Below are 25,255 nucleotides of genomic sequence, written 5' to 3'. Positions count from 1 at the left end.
TAAAAAAAAAAAAGAAAAGAAAAGAAAGACAAGGTGGACCCCTGGAGAGAACCCCAGGACAAGGGCATAGACACACACCCTTGAACTAGAGACTGGCTGGTATTACTGTTAGTCAGCAGTCATTTACTTGTTAATTCAAGAAATATTCACTGAATAACTTTTCTGTAGCACTCAACAAACAGCTATGGTGGTGAATATGAGACTTTCGGTTCTTATAGTCCTGAAGCTCACAGCAAGAAACTTGTACAGTGCATTGGAAGGAAGTTAATTTTTCCATGAAATCAAGCAATCCAATGACATCTTTAAAGTGAACATTAACCAGAGATAAAGAATTTAATTTGTACCCTGAAGTAAGAAGTGGGAATGCCGTAGTTCAAGCAGTAGTAGTGTATAATGTGGGGTGCAGAATCTGGAAGCAGGAGAATTCAAATTTAGCCAGAAAAATAGATACTATTTGCTTCACTGAGCTGGGCAAGATAACTTCAGGAGCTTCATGAGAAGGAGCTGCTATTAGAGTCTATGGTTGGACCACCCCACCACCACCACCCCTTTGCCTGCCAAATGCACATATTCTCAGAACCATGGCAGGTAGGGGAAAGGAACACAATATAATCACCTGACAATTATTTTTAAGATTAAAAAGATGCTACCTACTCACCTATTCAGGAGGGGCTGGTAAAGTGCCTGGTGTGTCATTTTTTTTTTTAAAGATTTATTTATTTTTGCATACAGAACTTGGGTACAGGCCAGAGGCTCAGGGGTGGTGAGAGGCTTCACCATAGACAGAGCGGGGAACAGAACAGGCAGATCGACGAAGTACACAGCTGAGGGGAGCAGCGGGCGGGTCAGGAGAGGTCTGCCACGCCATGTGGTCACCTCCGGGGCAGGCGGGAATCGAACTCATGCGGAAGCAGCTTTAGATTCTCAGTGCTGTGCTTTAACCCGCTGCGCCACCAGGGAGGGCCTGGTGTGTCATTTTTAAAGTTTTAAATAGACTCACTCTCATCGTTTCTCTCCATTACTCAATTGAGAAAACCATAAAGCCTGAAATAACACCTTAGAGCAAGCTTATATGCTTTATCTCAACTAGGTAGCTCTACTGAAATTATAGTAAAATCCTGATGTTCAGTTTGGGAATAAAAATAAGAAATAAACCCCTCTTTGTTAAATGGAATCTGCCTGGATAAGCTAAATATAATGCCACCATGTACTTATTACTTAGAGGGAAATATGTACGTTCTTATATACAAATATATAAGTATAAATACTTAGATACTTAGAGGGAAAGAAGCAACATGATATTTAGAAGAAAGGAAGAGCAAATCAGAAGCAAACTAAGGACTGTTTTACTGAATCAATTCAAGTTTCTTAGTTACATCTGGACAACTGAGAGAGTGAATGTCTTTGGCAATGAATGCATTTATACATTTGTAAATCTGGGAATATATTTAGTAAGTAAAAGAAACCCATGTGTAATTGCTGATTTTTGGCAAACTACTATTGATTTAAAAAAAAAGACAAAACAAGTCATCCATTGAGAGGTGGAATTTGAATAAAATTTCACCCTACATAATTAGAATGTCTTATTTCCCAGGCCAACAGATACTTTTGCATTTAACTATAGGGCTGCTGGAATGGGCTTCAAGCTAATTTTCCTATATAGCTAGTAATTTTGCAACACCATTTAGTATTGCTTAAAGCTAGACAATAGATGTGCCTTTTTTTCCCAACAGAATTTTAACTATATTTTCTGTAAACTTAAATAAGTTCCCTTAAACTATAGTAAACTATAGTAATCAGATTATTTTATATATATAAAATGGTGTAAAGGAAACTAGAATGAAATGATATCCACTCTTTAAAAGAGACCTCCTAGTCATCTGCATCCTTTGGATTCTGTATACTCTTCCCATGGGATCAAGATTATGGACATAAGATACTGTGTTAACTGAAGATGTTCCAATCTTGGTATTTGTGAAATCAAAACACTTGGAATTTTTCAACACACAATTTGAAGATAGTCAATGAGACAAATTATTTGAGTTAAGGTAAGTAATATCCTCAATGTCGTTAATATCTAACTGATCATTTTGGTGTGTAAAGAAAACCTTGACTTTCTTACATCAGCAGAGTACAGCCTTATTTTAAACATCCTTCTTTATAATTTCCCCAAAGATTTTGACTTTCACCAGACATACTCAGTCAGTGATAGGATGATAAAAAGGGAAAGTGAAGAAACTACAGTTCATACTTCAGACTGTCAGAGCATGAACTTGGGGTCACTAACATAAGGCTCTATAAAATGTGAACATCATTAGGCAGTTCTGTCAGAGATTTCAACTGGATACCTGAGGGTACCAGAGTTTCAGGATTTATTTTTTAATCACAACTACCATCCAGAAGAGTGTTATTATTCCCATTTTACCTGTGAAGAAACTAAGTTTCTGAAAGGTTAGGGAAATGGCTGAAGTAATTTAGCTACTAAGTTTCAAAGCCAGGATTCAAAACTAGGACATGACTCCAAAACTTACAGTTATTTTAGTATCCTATGTAGAATATGTTTATAAGGGAACAGGAGTGGGTTAAGAAGGAAACAAAGTGAATCTCACAGTGGACAGGTAAAGGTCACCTGACATGGTTTTCACCCAAGCATGCAAGCCCCTCTTTGTTAAATAGACTCTACCTGGGTAAATCAAATATTATGCAACATCAGAAGTACAATTCAGTTTGTGTTTAACTACCTTGACGACCAGGTAGATGTCTGAGGATGGGTAGGTGACGGAGAACACCGCAGATCTTGCCTGACTAGATGTGGCAACCGAGGGTGTGTGAGCACGCAGGAATCCTTTAAACTGGTCAGAATTCAGGTCGCAGTGAAAATTTTCTGAGATCTAGAATGACCAGCACAACAAAAACCATATTACACCTGTTGTTCTCATGGTCTAAACATGAGAGAAAGAACACAAAAAAAATTTTTAGCAGAGGAATAAGCATAATCCAGACATAGTTTATGACCAGAGGCTGCTGTAAAATCTGATAAATATTTTGTCATAATATCTAGATATCTGGAGCCATTTGAGAGATGTATCTTGAAACATTTAGACTTTTATGAACACACTGGTATGTCCTGAATGTTAGTGATATGTTAGGTATTGCACTGAAGAAGAGCAGGACATTGCTTTTGCTTTCAATTAGTTTACCGTCAAGAATGTATGAGGGCCCTCCCCGATGGCGCAATGGGTTAAAAGTGCAGCACTACAAAGCCAGCCACAGCCACTTCAGCAGGTTCAATTACTGACCAGGGAGCTGACCCAAATGGTACAGACCTCTGCTGTCTTGCCCACTGCTCCCCTTAGCAGTGTACTTCACCAGTCTGTCTGTTCTGCTCCCCACTCTGTCTCTGGGAATTCTCTCACCAAGCCTGTACCTCTGGCCTGTATCCCTGTACCTCTTATATGCATAAATAAATAAATCTTAAAAAAGATGAATGAAAAGGAAAATACGTCACTTGCTGCTGTAAAAGTATAATTCATACAGAAATTCCAGAGAGTGAGATGAAATCCATTTGGGGTGACCAGGAACTGAATGACAATGAAGAGAGTGACTTTAGCAGCTCATATTGAAGACGAGAAGCCACTGTAAGCTTAGATTCTTAAATGACTGAGTGGCCTATCATTCCTGACTTGGCTCCTCCCCCACCCCTGCACAGCCTGGATTGTTAAGAAACAAAAATGAACACTTCTTTAAACCAGTAGTTCTCAAAATATGATCCCCACAGCTCAACATCACATGGGAAGCTGTTATATATGTACATTATAGGACCTATCATACTTAGTGAGTGAGAAACTCCAGAGTGGGGCCTCACACCTATGTTTTAACAAGCTCCCAAGGCAATATGGAAGCACAAAGTATGACTAACACTGCTTTAAATTATGGAATTGAAGGTATCTTGGCTTTTGCAGTAAACTGATCCTAAACTATACAACCTCAGTGATTATTAGTATTTATTCAAGAGATATATACTTCCTTAAATGCAGAATGGTAATGGGTAAAGAGGGACAGAAATGTCCTCTTCTGGTGTTGCTATTTTAGGATTCCTCTGGAGTTAGCAAAATGACTAAGCACTAAAACACTCACGGAAAAGTCTTAGGTCTAGTCCTTGACCTAAGGACTTCAGTTAAAAGCACATAATAATTGGTGAAGTCTTTACCCTATGGCAAATTTAGACTTTTACTGCACAGATGCCTTCCATTCAGGATGAAACATTTCACAATGAAAAAAATTTCCAAACTAAGAAAACATTACATACATAGCTAGACTTATTAAAATGAATTTAAATTGCTGTGTTTTACATATATCTGCCATCCTGCTATTTTATTCCTCTCTCTATTTCCAACCAGGCCACCACCTGCAGCAGGTTTGTACTTAAATGTTCTTCAAAAAACATAAAAGACTACTTTTCCCAGCTCATTCCTTTAAAAACTGCAAAGGCAATAGAACTAGGCATATCAGAGGTCACTGGCTTTCAGATCTACACACACACACACACACACATTGCTTCATAGAGATGAGCCTTAAAAACATGAATACAAATAATCATAAACAACATGTATGCCTCAGAGTGGGTCATTTTTGCTGCCTTACCTTTTTCCTTTCTTTAACATCATAGAGGGCTATGCTGGCAAACAGAGGCTCAATTTCAATCTCAAACCTGTAAGAGTAAGAGATAAAAATCACTATGATTGTAACTTAAATAATTTTGAATTTCCTGAAAGTGGCTGGCTATGTAAACTGGTTAAGAGTATAAATAGTCTCTAGAAATATTTGAATAATTCTATGCATTTGAAACTCAAACATAGGGATATTAATGGAGAAATATGGGGGCTTCATGGAACATCCCTAATTAATTACTATCATGGTAGATTCTCCTCCAAAAATTGCTTGTTGGTGGCATTTGAGGAGAGAATGGGCTGATCCAACAAGGCATTTCTTATCATCGTAGCTCTTATGTTTTCAGAGAATTAAGTTTCTGACAATGTAAAGGCTCATTTCAGTTTATATTCTACTGCTAGAATAGGAATCCCCATTACCCAATTCTAAAGAATGGGGCTTTTCAGGCTGTTAAAAAAAATTCCAATTGCTGCAAAAGGCATGAGTTCATCTTTTTGATTGCTGAGTAATATTCCATTGTGCATAGGTACCACATCTTCTTGTTCCAGTCATCTATTTTTGGGCACTTGGGTTGCTTCCACATACTAGAAGGGATTATGCTTAGTGAAATAAGCCAGAGAGAAAAGAAAAATACTGCATGGTTTCACTCATAGCAGGAGCATAAGGGGTTAGAAAAAAAATAAAAGCAATTGTAATAAAGTAAAAACTAAAATCAACAACCAACTATAAACCAGAGATATTCTATGGCAGCGGAGGGGGGAATAGAATCAAAACTGGGGTGGGAAGAGCACACGGGACTCTGGTGATGGCACATGGTTGAATTAGTGGTGGGAAGTCCACGGGGATTGCAACTGAAATGAAAAAATGTACAAAGTGAAGAATGATGTAAAAATAACTATATATTTTTAAAATTCCAGTTGCTTTTCAATAGACTAATGGTGTAATCATTTATCTGTAAAATAAGAAAAGGATACTTGCCATCCCATTTCTGACAATGTAAAGATTTTGCAAAATAATGTATATGTGTACTTCAAACACAACATCCATGATTACCATTAGTCACAAAAAACAAAAGGTGGAAGATACCAGGTGTCCATAAAAGCAGTTTTTGATAAACAGATGAATGGACATAAAGGGATGAATATAGTATATTCATAAAAGGAATATTGTAGTATTACAGAATATTATAGTATATCCATATAAGGAATATTGGTTAGCTTTAAAAAGGAAGGGAACTGAGACATACACTATCACATGGATAAGTCTTGTGGATGTTATATAAGTTAAAAACATCAGTCACAAAAAGACAAATATTGTGTGATTTCATTAATATTCTTAGATTAGTAAAATTCATAGAGACAAAGTAAAATGGTGGTTTCTAGGCACTGGAGAATAAGGAATGGGATTTGTTTACTGGGTGTAAAATTTGGGAAAATGAAAAAGTTCTGGAAATGCATGGTGGTTACACAGAAATGTGAACATCTAATACCACTGAGCTGTGCACTTAAAAATGGTGAAGACAGGCCCTCCCTGGTAGCACAGTGGGTTAAAGTATAGCACTAAGAAGCTAAAGCAACTTCATCATGAGTTCAATCTCCACCCTGGAGGTGGAGATGGCACATGGTGCGGCAGACCTCTCTTGACCAGCCCACTGCTCCCCTCAGCAGTGTACTTCGATGATCTGCCTGTTCTTGCTCCTCACTCTGTCTCTGGCAAATCCTCTCACTGCACCTATGCCTCTGGCCTGTACCCCAGTTCTGTATGCATAAATAAATAAATCTTTTAAAAAACTGGTGAAGACAGCAAACTATAATTTTGTACATCTTACCACAAAAAAGTCACAGACTTCTATGATTAGTTTTTTTTTTCAGATTTATTTATTTATGCATACAGAAATGGGGTATAGGGCAGAGGTCCAGGGGCAGTGAAAGGATTCACCAGAGACAGAGAGGGGGGCAGTCAGCTGGACAGGAGAGGTCTGCCACACTATGTGGGACACCTTCCTGGCCCAGGATTGAACTTGTGCTCAGGGGACTGGCTTTGTAGTGCTGTGCTTTAACCCACTGCACCACCAGGAAGGGTTCTCATTTAGTCTTTTTATTGTCATTATGATAGCACTGATATTGGGATGTTCACTCTGCCTAAGTTAAATAACTGTTGCCTCACCATGGTCCATTTGTAGTTAATTTTGTGCTCTCTGGTTCACAAAGGTCTAAATATTACTGTGATGTACTTAGGTAGGTACAGAATGTTAATTAAACTCACTATAGTTCAGAGAAAGAAAGAGAATTAGTATTAGTCAATTGTGCTATGATAGGTACTTTACACCTGTTCATTCGTGTGTACTCCACAACAACAGTATTATTCCTATTTCCAGGTCCAGAGAGATTAAGTAATTTGTCAGAAGCCAGTATGTTTGGAAATAGCACATTCAGATTTTGAGCCCAATCCTTTCTGATCATAGAGCCTAAATTATTCCTGAAGTGCTTCTTCAACTATGGTCCCTGGATGCTAGCATTTTGATGAAAACTAGAATTTTGTAAAAATGCAGGTTTCTTGATCTCCCAAGATCTACTAAACTAGAATATGGAGGGGAAAATGTAATAGAAGGTATCCCCAAGTATGCATTTAAAACAAATTATCTTGTGTAAATTTTGTGCATTGAAGTTTGACCAATACAAAAATGCCTTCAAGTGAGGTATTCTGCATTGATGAAATTAAATTTTAGATTTTCCCTTATAAATTCAAAATAGAAAATACTTTCTTTTCCATCTCTTTTTCTTACTGTTGCAAACATTTGCAGATTTGGCTTCATTCTAATTCTTTATGCTTGAGGCTTTGCATTTCTCAAGAGCAAACAAAATTTTTAGAGCTTGACAATATTTTTCATATTCCTTGCCTGATAAAACCCATAGTGGCAGCATAAATAATATTCTGCATAATAAATGAGTGTCTTTAACATTATGATGAAATTTTTACTGCTATTATTTTAATCTTCTGGGTTTTCCTGTAAGACTCTGCTTTCTTATACACAGTTCACTTAAAACACTTATAATTAGAACAATATGTTTGGTCCCACTCTGCTGTAGATATATATATTGCCCTTGATATTTTTAAAAGACATGTGAACAGGCTTAGCACATTGAGAAAACATCTTAATTCTGCTTAATTTTTGCTTTGGCAGCTGGGGAAAATATGATTAAAACAGCACTTCACAATTCTCATAAGGAGAAATCCCTGTGCCCTCATATTTTTTTTTTCTTTTGAACAATGCAGGACTACCTTAGTGGCCATTTTTCCCCACCTGTGAGAACAGCTGCTGTTTACTTATTGGAAAGGTCTAGAAAGCTTGGTGACAAGCATCATAAGGAAGAATTCCTCCACTCCCAAACAGCATAGTTGCTGCATCTAAAAGTGGCCTGGTGTGCATCCTGTGGGGGTGGGTATATGCCTCAGACAATGGCATGGACTTCCGGAACAACGCAGGCTGGAATGGAAGAGAATTTCCATTCAGTCCATTCAGTCTCCTGTGAAGGGTTTGAAGGTTCCCACTCTCGATTGACTTACTTGGACTAGAGTTTACCTTGGTGGCCCTTCCTTCATATAAATTTAGGTGACACATTTCTGTGTTCAAGAAAAAAGGCCCTGACCCCCTCTGCTATCAGGTTTGAATTGAAAGGGGGCAGTGGCTAAACATCAAGAGTCCCCACAGCTGGGTGAGCAATCATGCTGGCCTGCACTAAGAAAAGAAGACCTGGGAAGCTGCATACTAGAATTTGAATTTTATGGTATATGGGGACTTGGAGGCCATTTGGCTCACCAACTTTGTTTATAAAAAGAACTTAAAATCCCAGAGACATTCCCAGGGTAAAACACAATCTTGAATTCAAAACCCAGATGCCCTAATTGCAAACTAGGTGTTACTTAAGGGGCCAGGAATTGTCTTTAAGAGAATGATATCCTTCCAAAAGAGCAATGAAACACATGCTTCTGTACTTATACCTAGATAGAGCATTTTCAAGAGTCTTTGATTGGAAGAATAGAGGAAGTTATTTTCTAAAGTAGAGAGGAAGTTATTTTCTAAAGTAGCAGTCTATAAAGAGGAAAAAAAAGAAAATAAGCACTCCTGTGGTGTGGAAGACAACCCATTGTAGTTCAGGGAAAAATACCATAATTTATTTTGATTTATTTAGTTGCTGCTTTACAATTTATCACTTTATGTATGTTTTAGAATGCATATAATATTTTAATATGCAAATACATATTTAAAAACATGTATAGAGGATATGTGACTTTTTTTTAAAAAAAGGCAAATAATAAGCAATTAAAACATTTGGAGATAATTGCCTTCAAATGAATGTAGTAAATAATTGGCCCACAACATGAATCCAGACTGTAGATGTCCTTTGTTTGAATTGTGTGGTAGTTGAGGATAAAACGAGAAAATATTTAAGAAATCAGGAAATTATGCATGAAATCTGGATTTCCAGTTTCTCTTAAAAAAGAAAAAACAACAATTGACTAAAATGGGTTTGTTTATTTTGATGGCAAGAGCTAGTATCAGCCCTCTTTAGTCCCTGTTGTCCCCTGGCATTGAGACTGGATTTTATTTGCATTTATCACTGTGTTTCAACAGTGATGTACTAGTAAACAAGTCTCTGGGAAGAAAGAAGAGCTGTAGTCCACAGCCTTTTCAGGCTTCTATGTTGTACTTACTGCCACCAGGGCCAATTTAAGCTACCAACCTGATCTGACTGAGTAACAACTTGAAAACAAGTTGACAATCAGCTCATGAGTTAGAGCTCAATCTCTCATGAGTTAGAGATGACTTCAGCAGACCAGTGACTTTCACAGTTATTTTTCTTTACTCAATTACCTACAAGCTAACCTTAGTTTTGGATTTTCTCTCTCTCTTTTAATAAAGGAAAATAAAAATACTGGATGGGTGCACTTATAGCAGGAGCCTAAAGAGATCGGGGGCGGGGGGGAGGGGGAGCAGTTTTGGCCATTCTCTTATAATAGAGTGACTGTCAAAGGCTTGGAAAGAATAGAATTCTTCAAAATCTGCTTCTTCTACCTCCCTGTTGTTCACTGTTAAGTATGTTGCGAGATCCTCCCAAATTCTAGTGATGATTTGTTGCTAAGAGGTGAGCTAAGTCTCTTGGTAGTGGTTTTGTATGTTTGCTGATACTTACTTCAGGGTCAGCAACTTCACCAATATTCTGTTGCCCAGATGTTCCTTAGGACATTCTGGTACTGGACGTATTTCCACAGCATCCTCCTAGTATTAATCACATTGTAAAGAAATCATTAGCAAATTTTCATGAAGAGTCCAGATGGAGTCAGCCCATGGAAGGGAACTCTGCTCAAGTAGTTAACTGGCATTTGCTTTATTTCTACTAGCAGAATAATATTTCGACTTTTATAACAGTATGTCCTTCAACACCCAAGCTTCAATATCAGCATTTATAGCATTTATTTCATTTTAGAAAGCCAAACATTTATGACAAAGAGATGGAGAGAGGAAGGAAGGAAATGTGAACATGGATGTGACTTAGTAATATCCACCAGATGGCATTGCAAAATCTTATACCTATTGTTGACTTTTTTTTCCCCCCAGCTCTAAGTACATTTAGAATATTTTTCCAGTCAAGGGCTTTACTAGTAAATATATGAGTTTCATGCTTGAGATCTGAGTCAGAACAGTTCTTTAAGTATCTGTACCACCAACAGTACAGTGCTTTCTCTGTTCACTATTTTCTTAAACAGATGATAGAGCTTTAGGTGGAATATAGGTTCAGTACAGACTTTTTGTAGCCAGCACTTGCTAAATATTCTAAGTATAGGAAAGCTTAGCAATGGCAAATTAAGACATAACTGTCAATTTGACCACACAGAAACAATGACATAAAGAGAAATATCAACCCCTTATTGTAACTTTTAACATCCAACTCCAAACTATCTCAATATCTTAATACTATACTTATATACAGCATTAACAATGCAAATCTCTGAAAACTTCAATTTCTGCTTTTTAGTAGACTATCCAAACACTAATAAGTGGTCTGGAGCTCACAAGGATTCAAAGAATAGTCAAGTCTATTTTTTCCTGAGCTATAAATGATGGGGCCTCCCTAGCAAATGCCTCACAGCAACCATAACATTTTTACAAGTAGCAATAAACTTGCCATCCTAGTAAATTTGTGCTCAATTTGGTGGAACAGTCAAAGTGGAAAACTCACCCTTACTTAACTCTATTTTCCTTCAAGCCCCACTCCAGAGTTTATCTGTTGTCCATCTCAGTGGATGGAGTTTCTGGGTTTGATGACTACACAGAGCTGATCCCCACCTAAGCAGCTGGAACTGTAAGGGTAAACAGAACAGGCACATCTGCAAGAGAAGTTCTTCTATTGGAAAAAAACTTCAATGTAAAGACACTGAAGGACTTCTAAGACCACCTTTGGTCTGGATTTAACCTCAGCTATGCTTTTTTAAGTTTTAATTGGAGAATTGTAAACATATATAAAAGTAGAGAGAATAATGTAAGAAACCACCTTTATTCATCATGGAGCTTCAACAATTACAACTCACAGGCTACCTGGTTTCATCTATACTTCCACTTGCTACCTCCCCTAGTTTAATACTGGATTACTAAGAAGCAAAGGATCAGACATCATATAAATTGATCTGTAAAGTTTTCAGAAATCTAAAAGAGATAGGGTTTAAAAACACATATTCGTAGTATCATTATTACTCCTAAAAAATTAACAATTTCTTATTGTCACTAAATAGTCAGTTTGATATTTCTCCATCTCAGTTATTTTATTTTTTTAAAGATTTATTTATTTGTGCATACAGAACTGGAGTACAGGCCAGAGGTGCAGGTGCAGTGAGAGGATGCACCAGAGACAGAAGCAGAACAGGCAGATCGACGAAGTACACTGCTGAGGGGAGCAGCAGGTGGGCCAGGAGAGGTCTACAGTGCCATGTGGATCACCTCCAGGGTGGGGATTGAACTCATGCTGAAGTGACTTTAGCTTCTTAGTGCTGTGCTTTAACCTGCTGCACCACCAGGGAGGGCCCTGATTTAACTGGTTTTAGTTGGATTCTGTCACTTGTAGCTAAAGAGTTTAAATGTGAACTCTTCTATGATCAGAGTATAGAGGTATCTTTCTTAGGGATAAATTATATCCCTTTTATAAAGTCAGAATAAATCAGGGAAAGAAACTACCTCATAAAAATCTAGCAGATAAATTCTGTTTTTACCTATCCTGTGAACCCAGTCATTGATTGGATCTAATACCTAACTTTTTCCTAACTTTTCTCCCTGGAAAATAAGGTAATGATAATAAAAATAATTTCCTTAATGTGCTATCAAAAAATCAGTATTAGTAGTCATCTCATAGGAGGAAAGAGATTTACTTCTCTTCCATATTACTTTTTGGAGAAAGTACAAATCACAAGTGCAAATGCAGTTTCTGGGTGTGTAGCTTCAACATGTTAAGAGCTATTATAGGGACCATGAGGATTTTATGCATACCAATTTACAAATAACTGCTGTGCTAATTACAAAGCATTCTTCACTATTCACTAAAGTAGGTTCCTTAGACCTCTGCTAGAGTATAACTTTCAGTTTCAACTGAGCTTCTGCATTGTTTCAAAGGCCATAAAATTTTTTTCCAGAAAGTCTATTCTTTTAATCAATTTAGACTGGATATCTTTCCTTTTAGTACCATGAGGGAAACTTTAATGAGATGACAATCTCACTGAAGATGACAATCTCACTGAAGTCAGAAGAACCTTCTGACTCATTAATATTTTCTTGCTTCTGAGGTTCACTTTGGTTCTCCTAATTACATGCTAGCAGTTTCACAATGGAATTAGCAGGAAGGGGAAAGCAAGTGAAAGTCAATTTAGCCAGATTTAATATTTCTTAACAAATCTGGCAAAAAGCTTTAAAGTTGTAGATGGAAATAGAAAAACTCTAAGATAAGATGTAATTGCTTATGTCATCTTTGGATTTCAGTTATGTGTGCTAATTCGTCAGGAAGTCATTAGATAACAGGCAAACATAAAACTTGGTGGTATGGATTAGAAGCTCCTTATCATAATTTAATTTGTCTGTTGAGTACTGAAATCTGAAGAACGGAGATGACAACACTGACCATTTATTCACCTCATTCATATTTGAATTAGATATGAATATATAATTCAGAAAAGGAATTGGGGCCACTAACAGTAAAAAAAAAGACTTGAGGCCACCAAGGGGAAAAAAAATAAATGAGAAAACAAACATGGTCTCAAAATTAGACTAAGAAAAAGGGAAAGCTGAATAAATTCAGGACACCACCAGATTTAACAGAGATGAACAGAAAATTGACTGTAGGAAGAGTATTTAGAAGAGTTAATTACAAGATACACACAATTTCTAATTGGTTTTTTTTTTCTGTGGGACACAATTCTTCTTGAGGGGAAAAGACTTGAGGGGAAATTTCCTTTGGATCCTCACTGAGGGAAGGTGCTTGCTGGGTGATGAACAGGTCAAAGCTCTCAATCATATTTGCAAGGTGGATGTGATATTATAATATCAGGGCTGCTGTTTTCCCACCTGTACCTTTTGCTGATCATTGGTAAGACAAGTTAGCAAACACACTTCACAGGGGTGGCAGCCTCACAAAGAGTGAAAATCAGGCTCCCTAGTGGTCTTACTTGATCCAAAGATCAAATTTCAGATATTTAGGGGTAGGGGATATGGGATATATTTCACATAAAATTTCTTCAACTCTTCTTTCTTGCAATTAAACTTTTAATAAAGTTTGGGCAGCACAGATATTGCAGTAACCTTTGACAAGACCTAAAAGTACAGATATGACATACAGAAGAAAAGACTGAGAGGATAAAGTATAAGAAGTCTAATATAAAGCATATAAAAAGTATATTATATAAAGTACATAAAATACAAGGCGCCTAATGTAGACTTGAATAATGATCATACTTTATCCCATCAAAATGCCTAAATTTTCAAATTTTTCTGGGTCAGCTATAATATTTAAAGAAATGAACAATTAAGATTCCCACATTCTATGCTGTAGGAACACAGCTATAATTGATTTAGTCTGAAATGTTCTCAAAGAAGATATTTCAGGTTGCTTATAGAGAACATTAAGATAAAAATCCTTGGATAAAAGAATATGTGGCATAGATATACAGTGGAATACTGTTCAGTTTTAAGAAAAGTGAAACCCCAACATTTGCAACAACATGGAAGAACCTAGAGGGTATTATGCTTAGTCGAAGTAAGTCAGACAGAGAAAAACAAACATTCTATGATTTAATTCATGTGGATAAGAGAAACCAATGGGTTAACTAAATAAAACAAAAATTGTATTTTTTTTTAAAGATTTATTTATTTGTGCATACAGAACTGGGGTACAGGCCAGAGGCTCAGGGGCGGTGAGAGGCTTCACCAGAGACAGAGTGGGAAGCAGAACAGGCAGATCGACGAAGTACACTGCTGAGAGGAGCAGCGGGCGGGTCAGGAGAGGTCTGCCACGCCATGTGGTCACTTCCGGGGCAGGCGGGAATGGAACTCATGAGGAAGCGGCTTTAGATTCTCAGTGCTGCGCTTTAACCCGCTGCGCCACCAGGGAGGGCCCAAAAATTGTATTTTAAAATATAAGACCAGTTAGTGGATATCAAAGGGAAAAGTGAAAGGGAGTGCATTAATCAGGCAAAAAAGGGTCAATTGTTTGGTGAAGAATAGAATTAGAATTCAGTAGTGAGCTTGATGTAGTAGTTACACATGTTAATTTTTAATGTGCACACCTGAAACCTGTAATTTTATAATGTAATATTTTATTTCCATAAAGAGTCATTTTAAAAAAAGCACTGAAGAACATGCTCTAATAGATTCATTGACTAACATAGTCCTGAATAACAGAATGATCTGACTCACTGAGTGGATAATGCTTTACACTCCTGAAATGTTCTGAGGATCATATGAGATAGTATCAGTGAAAGTGTTTTGTAAAGTGTTATAAACATCATGGTTGTGATCACTGGAATCTCATTTGTATAATGATCACTCACTGGTGGTGTTATTACACAGGAATGTTTTAATGAAAGAAAAATAAACAGCCCCAGAAATCATGTGATAAAATACCCAGACACTGCTCCTTAGAGACTCTGTCTCCTTACAGAAATTCTCTAGCATGAAGAATGCTGTACCCACCTCCTCCACCGATGGGTAAAGGGCAAAGAGCTCAGGCTGCCGGTTTGTCCTCCTGGCTTCCTCATTCTGCTTCTCAAAGTCTTCGGCACTCACATGTTGTAGGAGGTTTTCCAGCCTCTGGTCTGGCTGCAGGCTGCGGAGGTTGAAGTCACAGGCAGTGAGAGGGCCTTTCCCAGACACATCACAGAGCACGTTTATATGACGGGGACCTGCCTGTAAGAGAAGATATAATTCTGTGAGAGAGATCATGGATCTAAAATGAGACCACTGTGGAATTTAAGAATGAAGGCTCAAGGAATTTCTGAATAAACTGGGGATTTGACAAGAATAATATGTTAGCTTCTTGGCTTGATGAGCCTAAATTTTTACTTATTATTACTTCTTTAGTCTTTTACATGTTCATATAACTTTTGGGTTACATTTTTTACTCCACTATATGTGTACACTAACATTAAATGACTCCATCCCTCCTGGAAGGAAGTAGTTTTAATCTTTGTATGTAAATAAACCTTGCTATTAGAAAAGGTTTGAAACAGCACTTATGCCTCCAAAACTTTTGGTGCATGTATTCTTTTTTGGAAATTGGAAACCAGGCTTATGTCTCATGCTCAAGCAGAACAGAACTGGAATAAGATGTAACGAAAGGAGACAGAACTTGGAAGTAAAAGAACTTGTTACAATATCAACTCCAGAGCCTGGTTTTTGAAACTGGAAAATAAAATAATCTGTGAGGAGCTTTCCAAATTAAACTTTCTCTAAACTCCAGAGCTAAATAGTATGTTACCAAAGACAGTGTTGTGGGATTTCCTATAGGAATTTTCAGAATAAGGAACAAAACAGAAAGCATTGCTATTCTAGGAGTGTCTGTTTTAGCTGCAGTATGTTTGAGGAAAACAATGTGAAATCACAAACAAGGATCCTTTACTCCATTAGGAATGTTTTAATAATTGGGGTTGCATATCCAATCAAAGAAGTGGTAAAGAACATACAGCTATGGTAAACAATATACCAAAAGAATATAGATGGGCCTACTATAATCATTTATTATTAATAGTAAAACATTATTACCTTAGAGTCTACTAAAATGGACACCCCACTATACCATTTCTCTGTGATACTTTTGTGATATCTATCTACCCTATAAAAATGTTACTATCAGATCATAAATTTTACCTAAACAGAATGCACTATCAATAGTCTATATTGATGCTTTAATTATTAATATTTTGTTTGTTTTATAATTTATAGGAGCCTTGAGGAAATGAACTGAATTTTTCAAATTTCTCTAAAAAGATGTCAATATGATATTATATATATAGGTATATTTTATATTTATATATATAATATATCCCTATATATATCAATATCCATATGTATATCAACTATAAATGTTTATAGTAGACACCTCTATATTCCCTTGATACATTTATATTCCTTTGGTGCACTGTTTACCATGGCTGTATGTTCTTTGCCTCTTCTTTGGATTGGTTATGCAACCCCAATTATTAAAACATTCCTAATGGAATAAAGGATCCTTGTTTGTGATTTCACATATATAACAATATATTATGTTGTTATTATATCAACATATCCATATATATACATACATATGCATATATAACCTATGCCAGGGTTATACCCACATGAATGAACAAGAGCACAAGAACATCTCTGGAACACAATAATAGCAAAATAATAAAATATCTAATTGTACCCCAAAAGAAGCATCTAGAGATTTAGGGACATTTATAAGATGGCATATTATAACAGTCATTAAAAATAAGCAATCATGTATTTATTGAAAAGAAAGGTGATCACAGGTTATTGTACTGTTACTATGAAAAAGGAAGGCATACACTATAATTTTATGAAATACATATGTACCATGGAGTTGTATCAATCTGTGTTTGATGTATGTGATTTCTAGTATATGGCCTCATCCTTCCAATCATAAGAAGTGGCACAAGAATGAGAGTAAAAAGTAAGATGTTGCAGGGTGACTGATGGGCTGAATATATCTTCATGGTGAATACTAGTGGCACCTTTCTGCTTTACCATTATTCCACTTAGGTTCTGTCAACAGGCTATGCTACAAGGAGACCGAATGGCTAGTGGAGGGAGAAAAGACTGGATCCTTTTTTGCTAGCAGTTTCAATTAACGTGGTGTGGCAATTGGTTTTAGCCTTCAGTTTCTTTTGGCCTTTCAGAACCATCCTCATTTTACCTCCTTGCAGGTACCAGCACCAACTGAGGAATTCCTCCTCTTAGGAGGTGTGAGTCCATATTTACGGACCCTAAAGGTCTATCTTCCTTCTCAGAAATTCAAGGCTCATCTCTGCATCCCCAATCTGTCCTGATTACTTCAAGCTCTATTGGACCCATGGTCATTAAATGTGGCTCCAGGGGATTCTAATGGAGGTAGAGTGTCAGAACCACTGGCCTAGGCCCCGTCTCAGGATGGCGTTGCTATTTCCTACATTTAGAATTTCTGTCTGAATCAATTTTCTTCTAGTTCTCCAAAGTTTTAAAAACTAATTCCCTATGTTAAATTTCTTCATTGAATTACTGAGTGTGACCTTTGTCTGTTAGATAGAAGGAACAGTTTAATTGGTGATTATATATAGTGAAAACTTAATTTAGTCAAAATGACCAATGAAAATCCCTTCAATCTCCCATTGTGCAGTCACAGATATTCCATGTCTCAGTAAGCCAACAGTGTCCTGGAATTGACTGAACCATCTGTAGTGCTCAGAGGACTGGCCTGGAGGAATTAGCTTGGTTGTAAAGACCATGTTGCTTGAAAATGAACTTAATTTTAAAATCCTCTAGTCTTATTCAGGTGGTGATAAGATGATTGTGTTATAAGAGCACCCAAAAACCAAAGACTATACTGGTTTAGAAGATGCCTTGTGCAACTTAATTTTTTTCCCTCTATGTTTTCTTTTTTCATCTAGAAAATTAACAGATTGAATTTAAGAACTGGCTTTTAAATTGATTTTTTTTTTAATTTTAGTACAATGGACTCTACTGAAAATATGGCTGAACAGAGAAGTTCTGATCACCTCCAACCCTAAACACAGCTATAAAAAAATTAGCATTTACTCAAAGGAATATTTCCTAACAGAAGTTTCCTAACAGAGATTTACACTAATGTTGATAACTTGCAGGAAAGGAGAGGGGGCCATTTATCCCATTTTTATCACAAGCCATTTAAAACTGAAAACGACAAATGTAAATTGGAAGGTTGGAACAAGGTGCTGCAGGTCAATACTCAGAAAGGAAAAGTAGGAACTGCTATTCTCATATCTAAAAAACTACACTTTTGACCAAAGTGTAATCAAAGACAATGATGGACAGTACATAAAGAGCAAGGGACTAATTTGTTAGAAAGACCTAACTTCCATTAATATTTTTGCACCTAAATAGGGGCACCTATTTATAAAAAGCAACTATTAACAGACCCAAAATAACGTACTGACAAAAACACAATTATTGTCACATGGCGACATGAAGGAATAGGTCATCTAGAGAGAAAATTAACAAGAAATAAAGGCCTAAAATGAAGTGTTGGACAAGATGGACTTATTAGACATTTACAAACCCTTAATCCCAAAAGAAATGATTACATATTCTTCTCAAATACACATGGAATAGTCTCAAGAATAGATCTTATGTAGGACACAAAGTATGTGTGAGAAAATATATAAGACCAGAAACTATATCAAGCATCTTCTCAGATCATAATGATATAAATCTGGAAGTTAACTACAAAAAGAATAAACTAAAACATGTGTGGACTAAGAAAAATGTTTCTGACAAACTCCTAGTCAATGAAACAATCAAGGGAGAAATTTTAAAAAGTATCTGGAGACTAACAAAAATGGAAAGACAAGTTACTAGATCCTATGGGATGCACTAAAAGCACTTCAAGGTAATACAGGCACACATTTAAAAAAAGAAAAAGAAAAATATTAAACAATCTAACTCTAAAGCTGAAGGAACTAGAGCAAATTAATCTGAAATTCAGGAGGAGGACAGAAAATAACAAAAGTAGGGCAGAAATAAATAAAGTACAAAACAAAAAGTCTGAAAGACTGCGAAACCACGAGTTGGTCTTTGAATAAATAAATAAAAGACAAGCCCTTAGGTAGGCACACCAAGAAAATAAAGAGAAAAAACTCAAATAAATGGAATCAGAAATGAAAACTGAAATTATAACAGATGCTACAGAAATACATGGATCATCAGAAGCTACTAAATATATCTCAGTGCAAACTGGACAACCTTGAAGAAATGGACAAATTTTCAGATGCATACCTTCCAAGATGAAACAGACCAATCATAAGTTTTGAACAGTCCAATCACAACTTGAACAGTGCAATCACAAATGTAGAAGTTGAAAGGGTAATAAAAAACCTGATTATGCTAAGTGAAATAAGTCAGAAAGTGGAAGATAGATGTTGGATGGTCCACTTACCTGTGGAATATAAATAACAAAAAATATACACTGACACAGCACAAACAATTACTCTTTGTGGAAATGTACTAGAGGGAACATTTGGGAGGGAAGAGGAAACAAGAAGGAAAGGGGTATGGCACTGGCACGAGAGGTTTGGTGGAGGGTGAGTGAAGCAGGTTCACACACACATATGAATATGCATACATGTACGGCGAAGTACAAATGTGACCATAAAGGTATGTGGACACATAAATGACCAAAAGTAGAAAGTAACAGTAAAGAATGCAGTAAAATAAATATAATATCAAATTTACCATCTTAAGCAATTTTTTAGTGCACAGTCCAATAGTGTTAACTATATTCACATTGTCAGGCAACCATCCTCCAAAAATTTTTTCATCTTGAAAAACTGAAATTACATCTGTTGAACACAAATGCCCCATTCCTCTCACCCAATCCCCAACAATCACCTTTCTACTATCTGTCTCTATAAAACTTAATACTGTTAGTACCTAACATAAAGGGGATCCTTGTGCAACTGGTTTATTTCACTTAGCATAACATCCTCAAGGTCCATTAAAGTTGTAGCATGTCATAATTTTCTTCTTTTTTAAGACTGAATAATATTTCATTGCATGTTCATGCAATAGTTTGCTTATTCATTTAGCTGTTCATAGGTATTTGGCTACTGTGGATAATACTGTCATGAACTCAGGCATATAGAACACTGACTTTTAAACTGTAACTACTATCTAGTAAAAATTATAATAACAAAAAGTGAGTTTCTAATAAAAAATTATAATAACAACAATAACAACAGCAGCTAACATTTACTGGGTACTAAGTGTGAGCTGACATTGTCTTAAATGCTTAACATGTATTAACTCACTTAATGCTCAAACAACATCATGTGCTAGTTAGAATTATCCCTATTTACCAGGGGAGGATTCTGAAGCCTAGCGAGTTTAACTATCATGCCTGGGTTAGGATGGGGTTGCATCACAAAGAGAACTCAGACAGTCTACTCACCACAGAGCTTTTAATCACTCTGCAGTCTGCCTTAGAGGCACCACTGAGTCGCCCCAGGAATTGTTATAGGGATGGGCCCAAAGGGGCCTCTCCTCCTCTGCAATTAGGTTCCCTCTACTTTTATCTATTTTAATTATTGAGTGTCTGGGGGTTTCATTTGAACCCTGATTTCTGCAACTAGAAATTAATTTGAGAAATATATCACTGACTTAGAGAGTACATTTTCCCCTACACTACTATTCTGAATCTAGCCTTTTTTCTAGTTAAAAAATACTGACAGCATGCCCTGGGCGGAACAGCCCTGTAACCTGGTAACCATGTTTGTTGATAGGAAATACCTGAGCGCTGGGTTCACTGCACTCCAAGGTTTCTGACTCAAAGGTCTGTTTCTGAAGCGTCTTGTGAAAATCTCTTCGGGATCCAGTCTTTTTAAAGCTGCAAACCTCCGAACTTCCTTGGTTTCTTTTATTGTTGTTATTGTACATTTTGTTGAGTGAGACAGAGAGAGAGAGAGAGGCAAACCCATTAGATTAAAAATAAAGTAATGGCTTAAGCATAGACACAGTACTGAAAGATCTTGTAAAGAGAGAACCAATTGTAATTCCCCACATCTAATTATGCACCAGGATTAATACAAGGCTCTGCTCTGTTAAGATACAAGCTTGCCTCCTGGCTGGCTCATTATTAAAGGCAGGAATGGCCTGGGAAAATGCCACTTCAGAGGTGCGGTCATTCCAGCTGTGGGGCATTTGGCTTCAAGCTGACGCTAAAATATGACCCGTGTTTATGAGGCTGAAGTAAATCTAGCAATGTGCAGAAGCTGCAAATAAAGATCATTTGAAGATAAAAATAGAGGAAAACATTTAATCTCCACATCAATGTTCTTAATAATTATCAAAAAAGGAGAACTATGAAAGGAAAAATTGAAATAATTTAAACTGAAAATTTTTGCTAACTCTCAATCTCCACTGGATATGTCACATCAAAATTGAGTTTTTAAAAATGTGCAGCTCATCTTAAAACAACTAGCAACAACAAATGTTAGTGAGGATGTGGAGAAAAGGAACTCTTCTGCACCGCTGGTGAGAATGCAAATGAATACAATCACTATGGAAGACTGTTTGGAGGTTCCTCAAACAGTTAATCATGGAGCTTCCATATGACCCAGCAATCCCACTCCTAGGTATCTATCCAAAAGACACAAAAACACTGATCCAAAAAGATACCTGCACCCCCATGTTTATTGCTGCTTTATTCACAATTGGAAAGACATGGAAACAGCCCAGATACCCAAAAGTAGATGACTGGATTAAAAAGATGTGGTACATATACACAATGGAATATTACTCAGCAAGCAAAAAAACACGCATGTCTTTGCAGCAACATGGATGGAGCTGGAAAAGATCATGCTTAGTAAAATAAGCCAGAAAGAAAAGGAAAAATACCAGATGGTTTCACTCATAGCAGGAGTATAATGGACCAGGCTAGAAAATAATGATAATAATGAACAGCTATATACCAGACACATTTTATGGGGGTGGAGTGGAGAACAGGATCAAAAACAGTGGGGGGAGGGAAGTGCACTGGACAATGGTAATGGCACATGGGTGATTTGGTGATGGGAAGCCCACAGGGGTTACAACTGAGATGAAAAAATGCACAAAATTATGTAAAAATAAACTATTATTTTAAAAAATGTGCAGTTATGAAAAGGGTGCAGAATGTAATGTCTAGTGTTGTTGTTGGAGAAAGAAATTAAATAATCACAAAAAGAGCAATCACAGATATAAGCTGTCAAGTAATAACTACAGAAAAAAATATATTCACCATTCTTATGAATCAAAGCCTAACTGGAAGACACACTGCAAAGGCAACCTCACAAACACCACACTATTAATAAAACTGTTGAGCAAATTGGTAAGGTGAGGTTAGAATTTATTAGGTAGATTAAATGATAGAAAGATAAAGCAAGAAATGTAGGGAAGCTATTAGCAATGTTCCAAACACAGTTTATAACCTTTTAAGGGAGTGAAACTGTTTTGGGTTGAGCACAGTGGAACACATACTACCAGTGCTCAATAAATTTAGTGATCAGATTAAAGAGAGGAAAAAAGAGTGTTGCAACATACATAGGAGTGTAGGTTTCCTTTTGAATTACTGTTTTTGTGTCCTTTGATAAGCAACCTAAATGTTTCAAATGGATGGATCAAAATGTGGAACATATGGCTGATGGAATATTACTTGGCAGTTAAAAAGATAAACTCATGCCATTTGCAGTAATATGGATGGAGCTGAAAAGGGTTATCCTAGCAGAAATAAGTCAAAAGGAAAAGGATAAATACATGGTGGTTTTACTTGCATATGGAATACAGAGAAACCAAACAAAGATTCAGGAAAAAGACAAAACTTGCAAGGTGACCACAGATCTGAGACATACAGCAGGGGAAGGAGAAGAGAGGTGCCAAATCAGGAGAGGGAAAAACACAAGGGACTATGGTGATGGTCACAGGTGACATGGTTGAGACAGAACTATAAGGAATACAACTGAGGGGAGAAATCAAAACTGTCCAAAAATTAACAATGTAAGAAAACAAAATACTTAAATAAAAATAAATTTTTAAAAAGAAAAACTTTAAAAAAGAAAAAACTTGCATGTTCCAGTGTTATCTTTAGGTAGAATTAAAATATCCTCCTAGTTTTATTATCCTCTCAAGATGAACAATTTGTTTTAAGTAAAAGAAGACAAGCAAATACTTAGAAAAGATACAAGGAGGACATGGTGATCAGTTCAAGGGATTACTGTAGATGACCATCTTCATTGTCCCTGAGCCACCTGAATTGCCTCAACCCAAATCTGTATTGAGAACTGGATAAATGTCAGGACAAATTAGGGAGCTGAAAATTTAAGTAAATGAACAGAGCACTCTAAATAAGGAAATGAGACTAAACATATAGAAAGAATTTAGAGAAATATCCAGAGTAATTTTAGGTTTGGAATTCCTAAACATCAAGAAAATAAAACAAAATATACAATATAAGCTAATGTTCATAAACATTCATGGACGTGTTCTGGAATACACCTTCAAACAATTTTGTTTACAGTTGCTCTAGGTATACAAACAGTGGTAGTAAAATAGACGCTCACATGAACAAAATTTATTTTGTATTACAGCATTTATTTCTCTTTTAACAGAAGTCTTTGTGAGAGAATCTCACTCGAAATTTCATAAAACAGCTTCTTAAAAGTAACTTTCATCATTATGCATTTAGGCAGCAATGTGGGCATGTGTGCTAGATGGGTAGGGGAGGCTTCCTGGTGCATAAAGTCATTTTTTGGAACTCTCCCTAAGTGGTCAAAGAAAGAACTACATGTGATCTAATATCATGGGGAATGTATACCCAACTCAAAGTAGTGGCAAATATTAAAATTACACTACTTGTATGCCCAATGGGTAATGATGTCAAAGGTTCAATGTCACATGTGTCTTTACAAGGAAACCCACTAGAGACCACAGAAGTAAATCAGGAAGCAGGATAGCTTATGTATGGCAGCCTTGATGATCAAGAAGATTGTGCTTTAACTTTTATTGTCTCATAAAATGCACCTGTTTCCATAAGTGTCTACTTGCAGGTGAACAACAACACATACAATTAAAGATGCTTGCCTGCCTCCATCATACTCAAGTCACTTCTCTCTATGCCTTTGTTCCTAGAGCAAGGCATGGACATGAGGTAAATTCTAGGATATTTCCATCAGTTTTAAGATCTTTATACTAAAAAGTTCATACACTATATCTAAAACAATTAAAACTTAGTTTTCTTCCCAAAAGATTCTTAAATCTGGGGAAAAAGAAAATTTATTTGGGTACTATTCTTTTGTTCTTTTTTTGCAAATAGATACTTTCTTGTTCTCTATTTTGTTAAAAGGTCTTCTGGAGTTCTTTATGGACCCCAGAGGCACTAACAAATTGGTATTTAAAAAATGAGTTGCAGAATAGTGTTATAAGTTCATTTCACAATATATGCATTCTAACCCTTGACACGTACCAGCTCTTGGGATTGGGATGTGGAAAGAATTAAGACTAATGCATTCCATGACTTTGCATTTGAAACCAGAGCAAACTTTTCTCCCTTCCTCATTCTAGAGTTAGTATCTATCTCCCCATTTTAAAATCTCAGAATATTGCAAAACTAACTTGTGGCAGCAGAGGTAAAGTTGGTTAAGGAGAGGACAGGGTTGGAATACATGTAAAAATGACTCATTTCAGTTATACCAACCACAGAAGCAGAAACCACCAGTGAGTAGGTACAGAGGTTGCCAGCAGGTTGCCATGGGCTACCAGAGTCCCAATCTCATCGCTCCAACCAAGCAACTGAGTCAACTCAAGCCATTTTCTTGTTAGGCTATTTGCAGACGAAAGAGACAAAGAAGTAGCCAAGTGGTTGACTATTTTCATGAAAAGAACATAACCTGTTGTTTCTCAAGAGATTCACATATCTTTCTTCAAACACTATTGGGGAGTAATCCCAAGACCAAACACGCTTTGAGAGCATTCTCTTGGAGAGACTTGGGGGAGAAGACAGAATCTGGTGTGTAGAGCCTGAAGGACCTAGATTCATGTGCTGGCTCCTTATGTACTGACTATGAGACCTTGAGCAAATGACTCAATCCATGAGTCACAATTTCTTTAAATATAAAGTGAAGGGAAATGTGGCTCATGTTGCAGTGATAATTGGAATATAGTGAATTAACTTCTTCCTATATCCCTTTTCCTTCATCTTCACTTCCTTACTAGGCAGTTTGGTTTGAAAAACAACAGAAAAATATTTTCACCTTACACAACTGTTGGGAATGCAACTGGTCT

General features: G+C 36.6%; 1 protein-coding gene across 2 annotated transcripts in view; it reads right to left on the bottom strand.

The window, feature by feature from the left end:
• DOCK8 (dedicator of cytokinesis 8) overlaps nt 1–25,255 on the bottom strand; it is a 197,068-nt gene that overhangs the window by 109,077 nt on the left and 62,736 nt on the right. For both annotated transcript variants that reach the window (XM_004677620.2, XM_004677621.2), the window contains 5 exons: nt 20,729–20,852; nt 14,903–15,115; nt 9,867–9,952; nt 4,645–4,711; nt 2,742–2,891 (listed from right to left, as the gene is read on the bottom strand). In XM_004677620.2, the coding sequence (XP_004677677.1) occupies nt 2,742–2,891; nt 4,645–4,711; nt 9,867–9,952; nt 14,903–15,115; nt 20,729–20,852 (640 nt within the window). The remainder of the gene's footprint in view (nt 1–2,741; nt 2,892–4,644; nt 4,712–9,866; nt 9,953–14,902; nt 15,116–20,728; nt 20,853–25,255) is intronic.

Source organism: Condylura cristata, unplaced genomic scaffold, assembly GCF_000260355.1.
Source record: "Condylura cristata isolate star-nosed mole 26May11 unplaced genomic scaffold, ConCri1.0 scaffold00006, whole genome shotgun sequence".
Lineage (NCBI taxonomy): Eukaryota > Metazoa > Chordata > Mammalia > Eulipotyphla > Talpidae > Condylura > Condylura cristata.
Note: the sequence above shows the minus strand (reverse complement) of the source record. Positions and strands in the feature narration are given on the sequence as shown.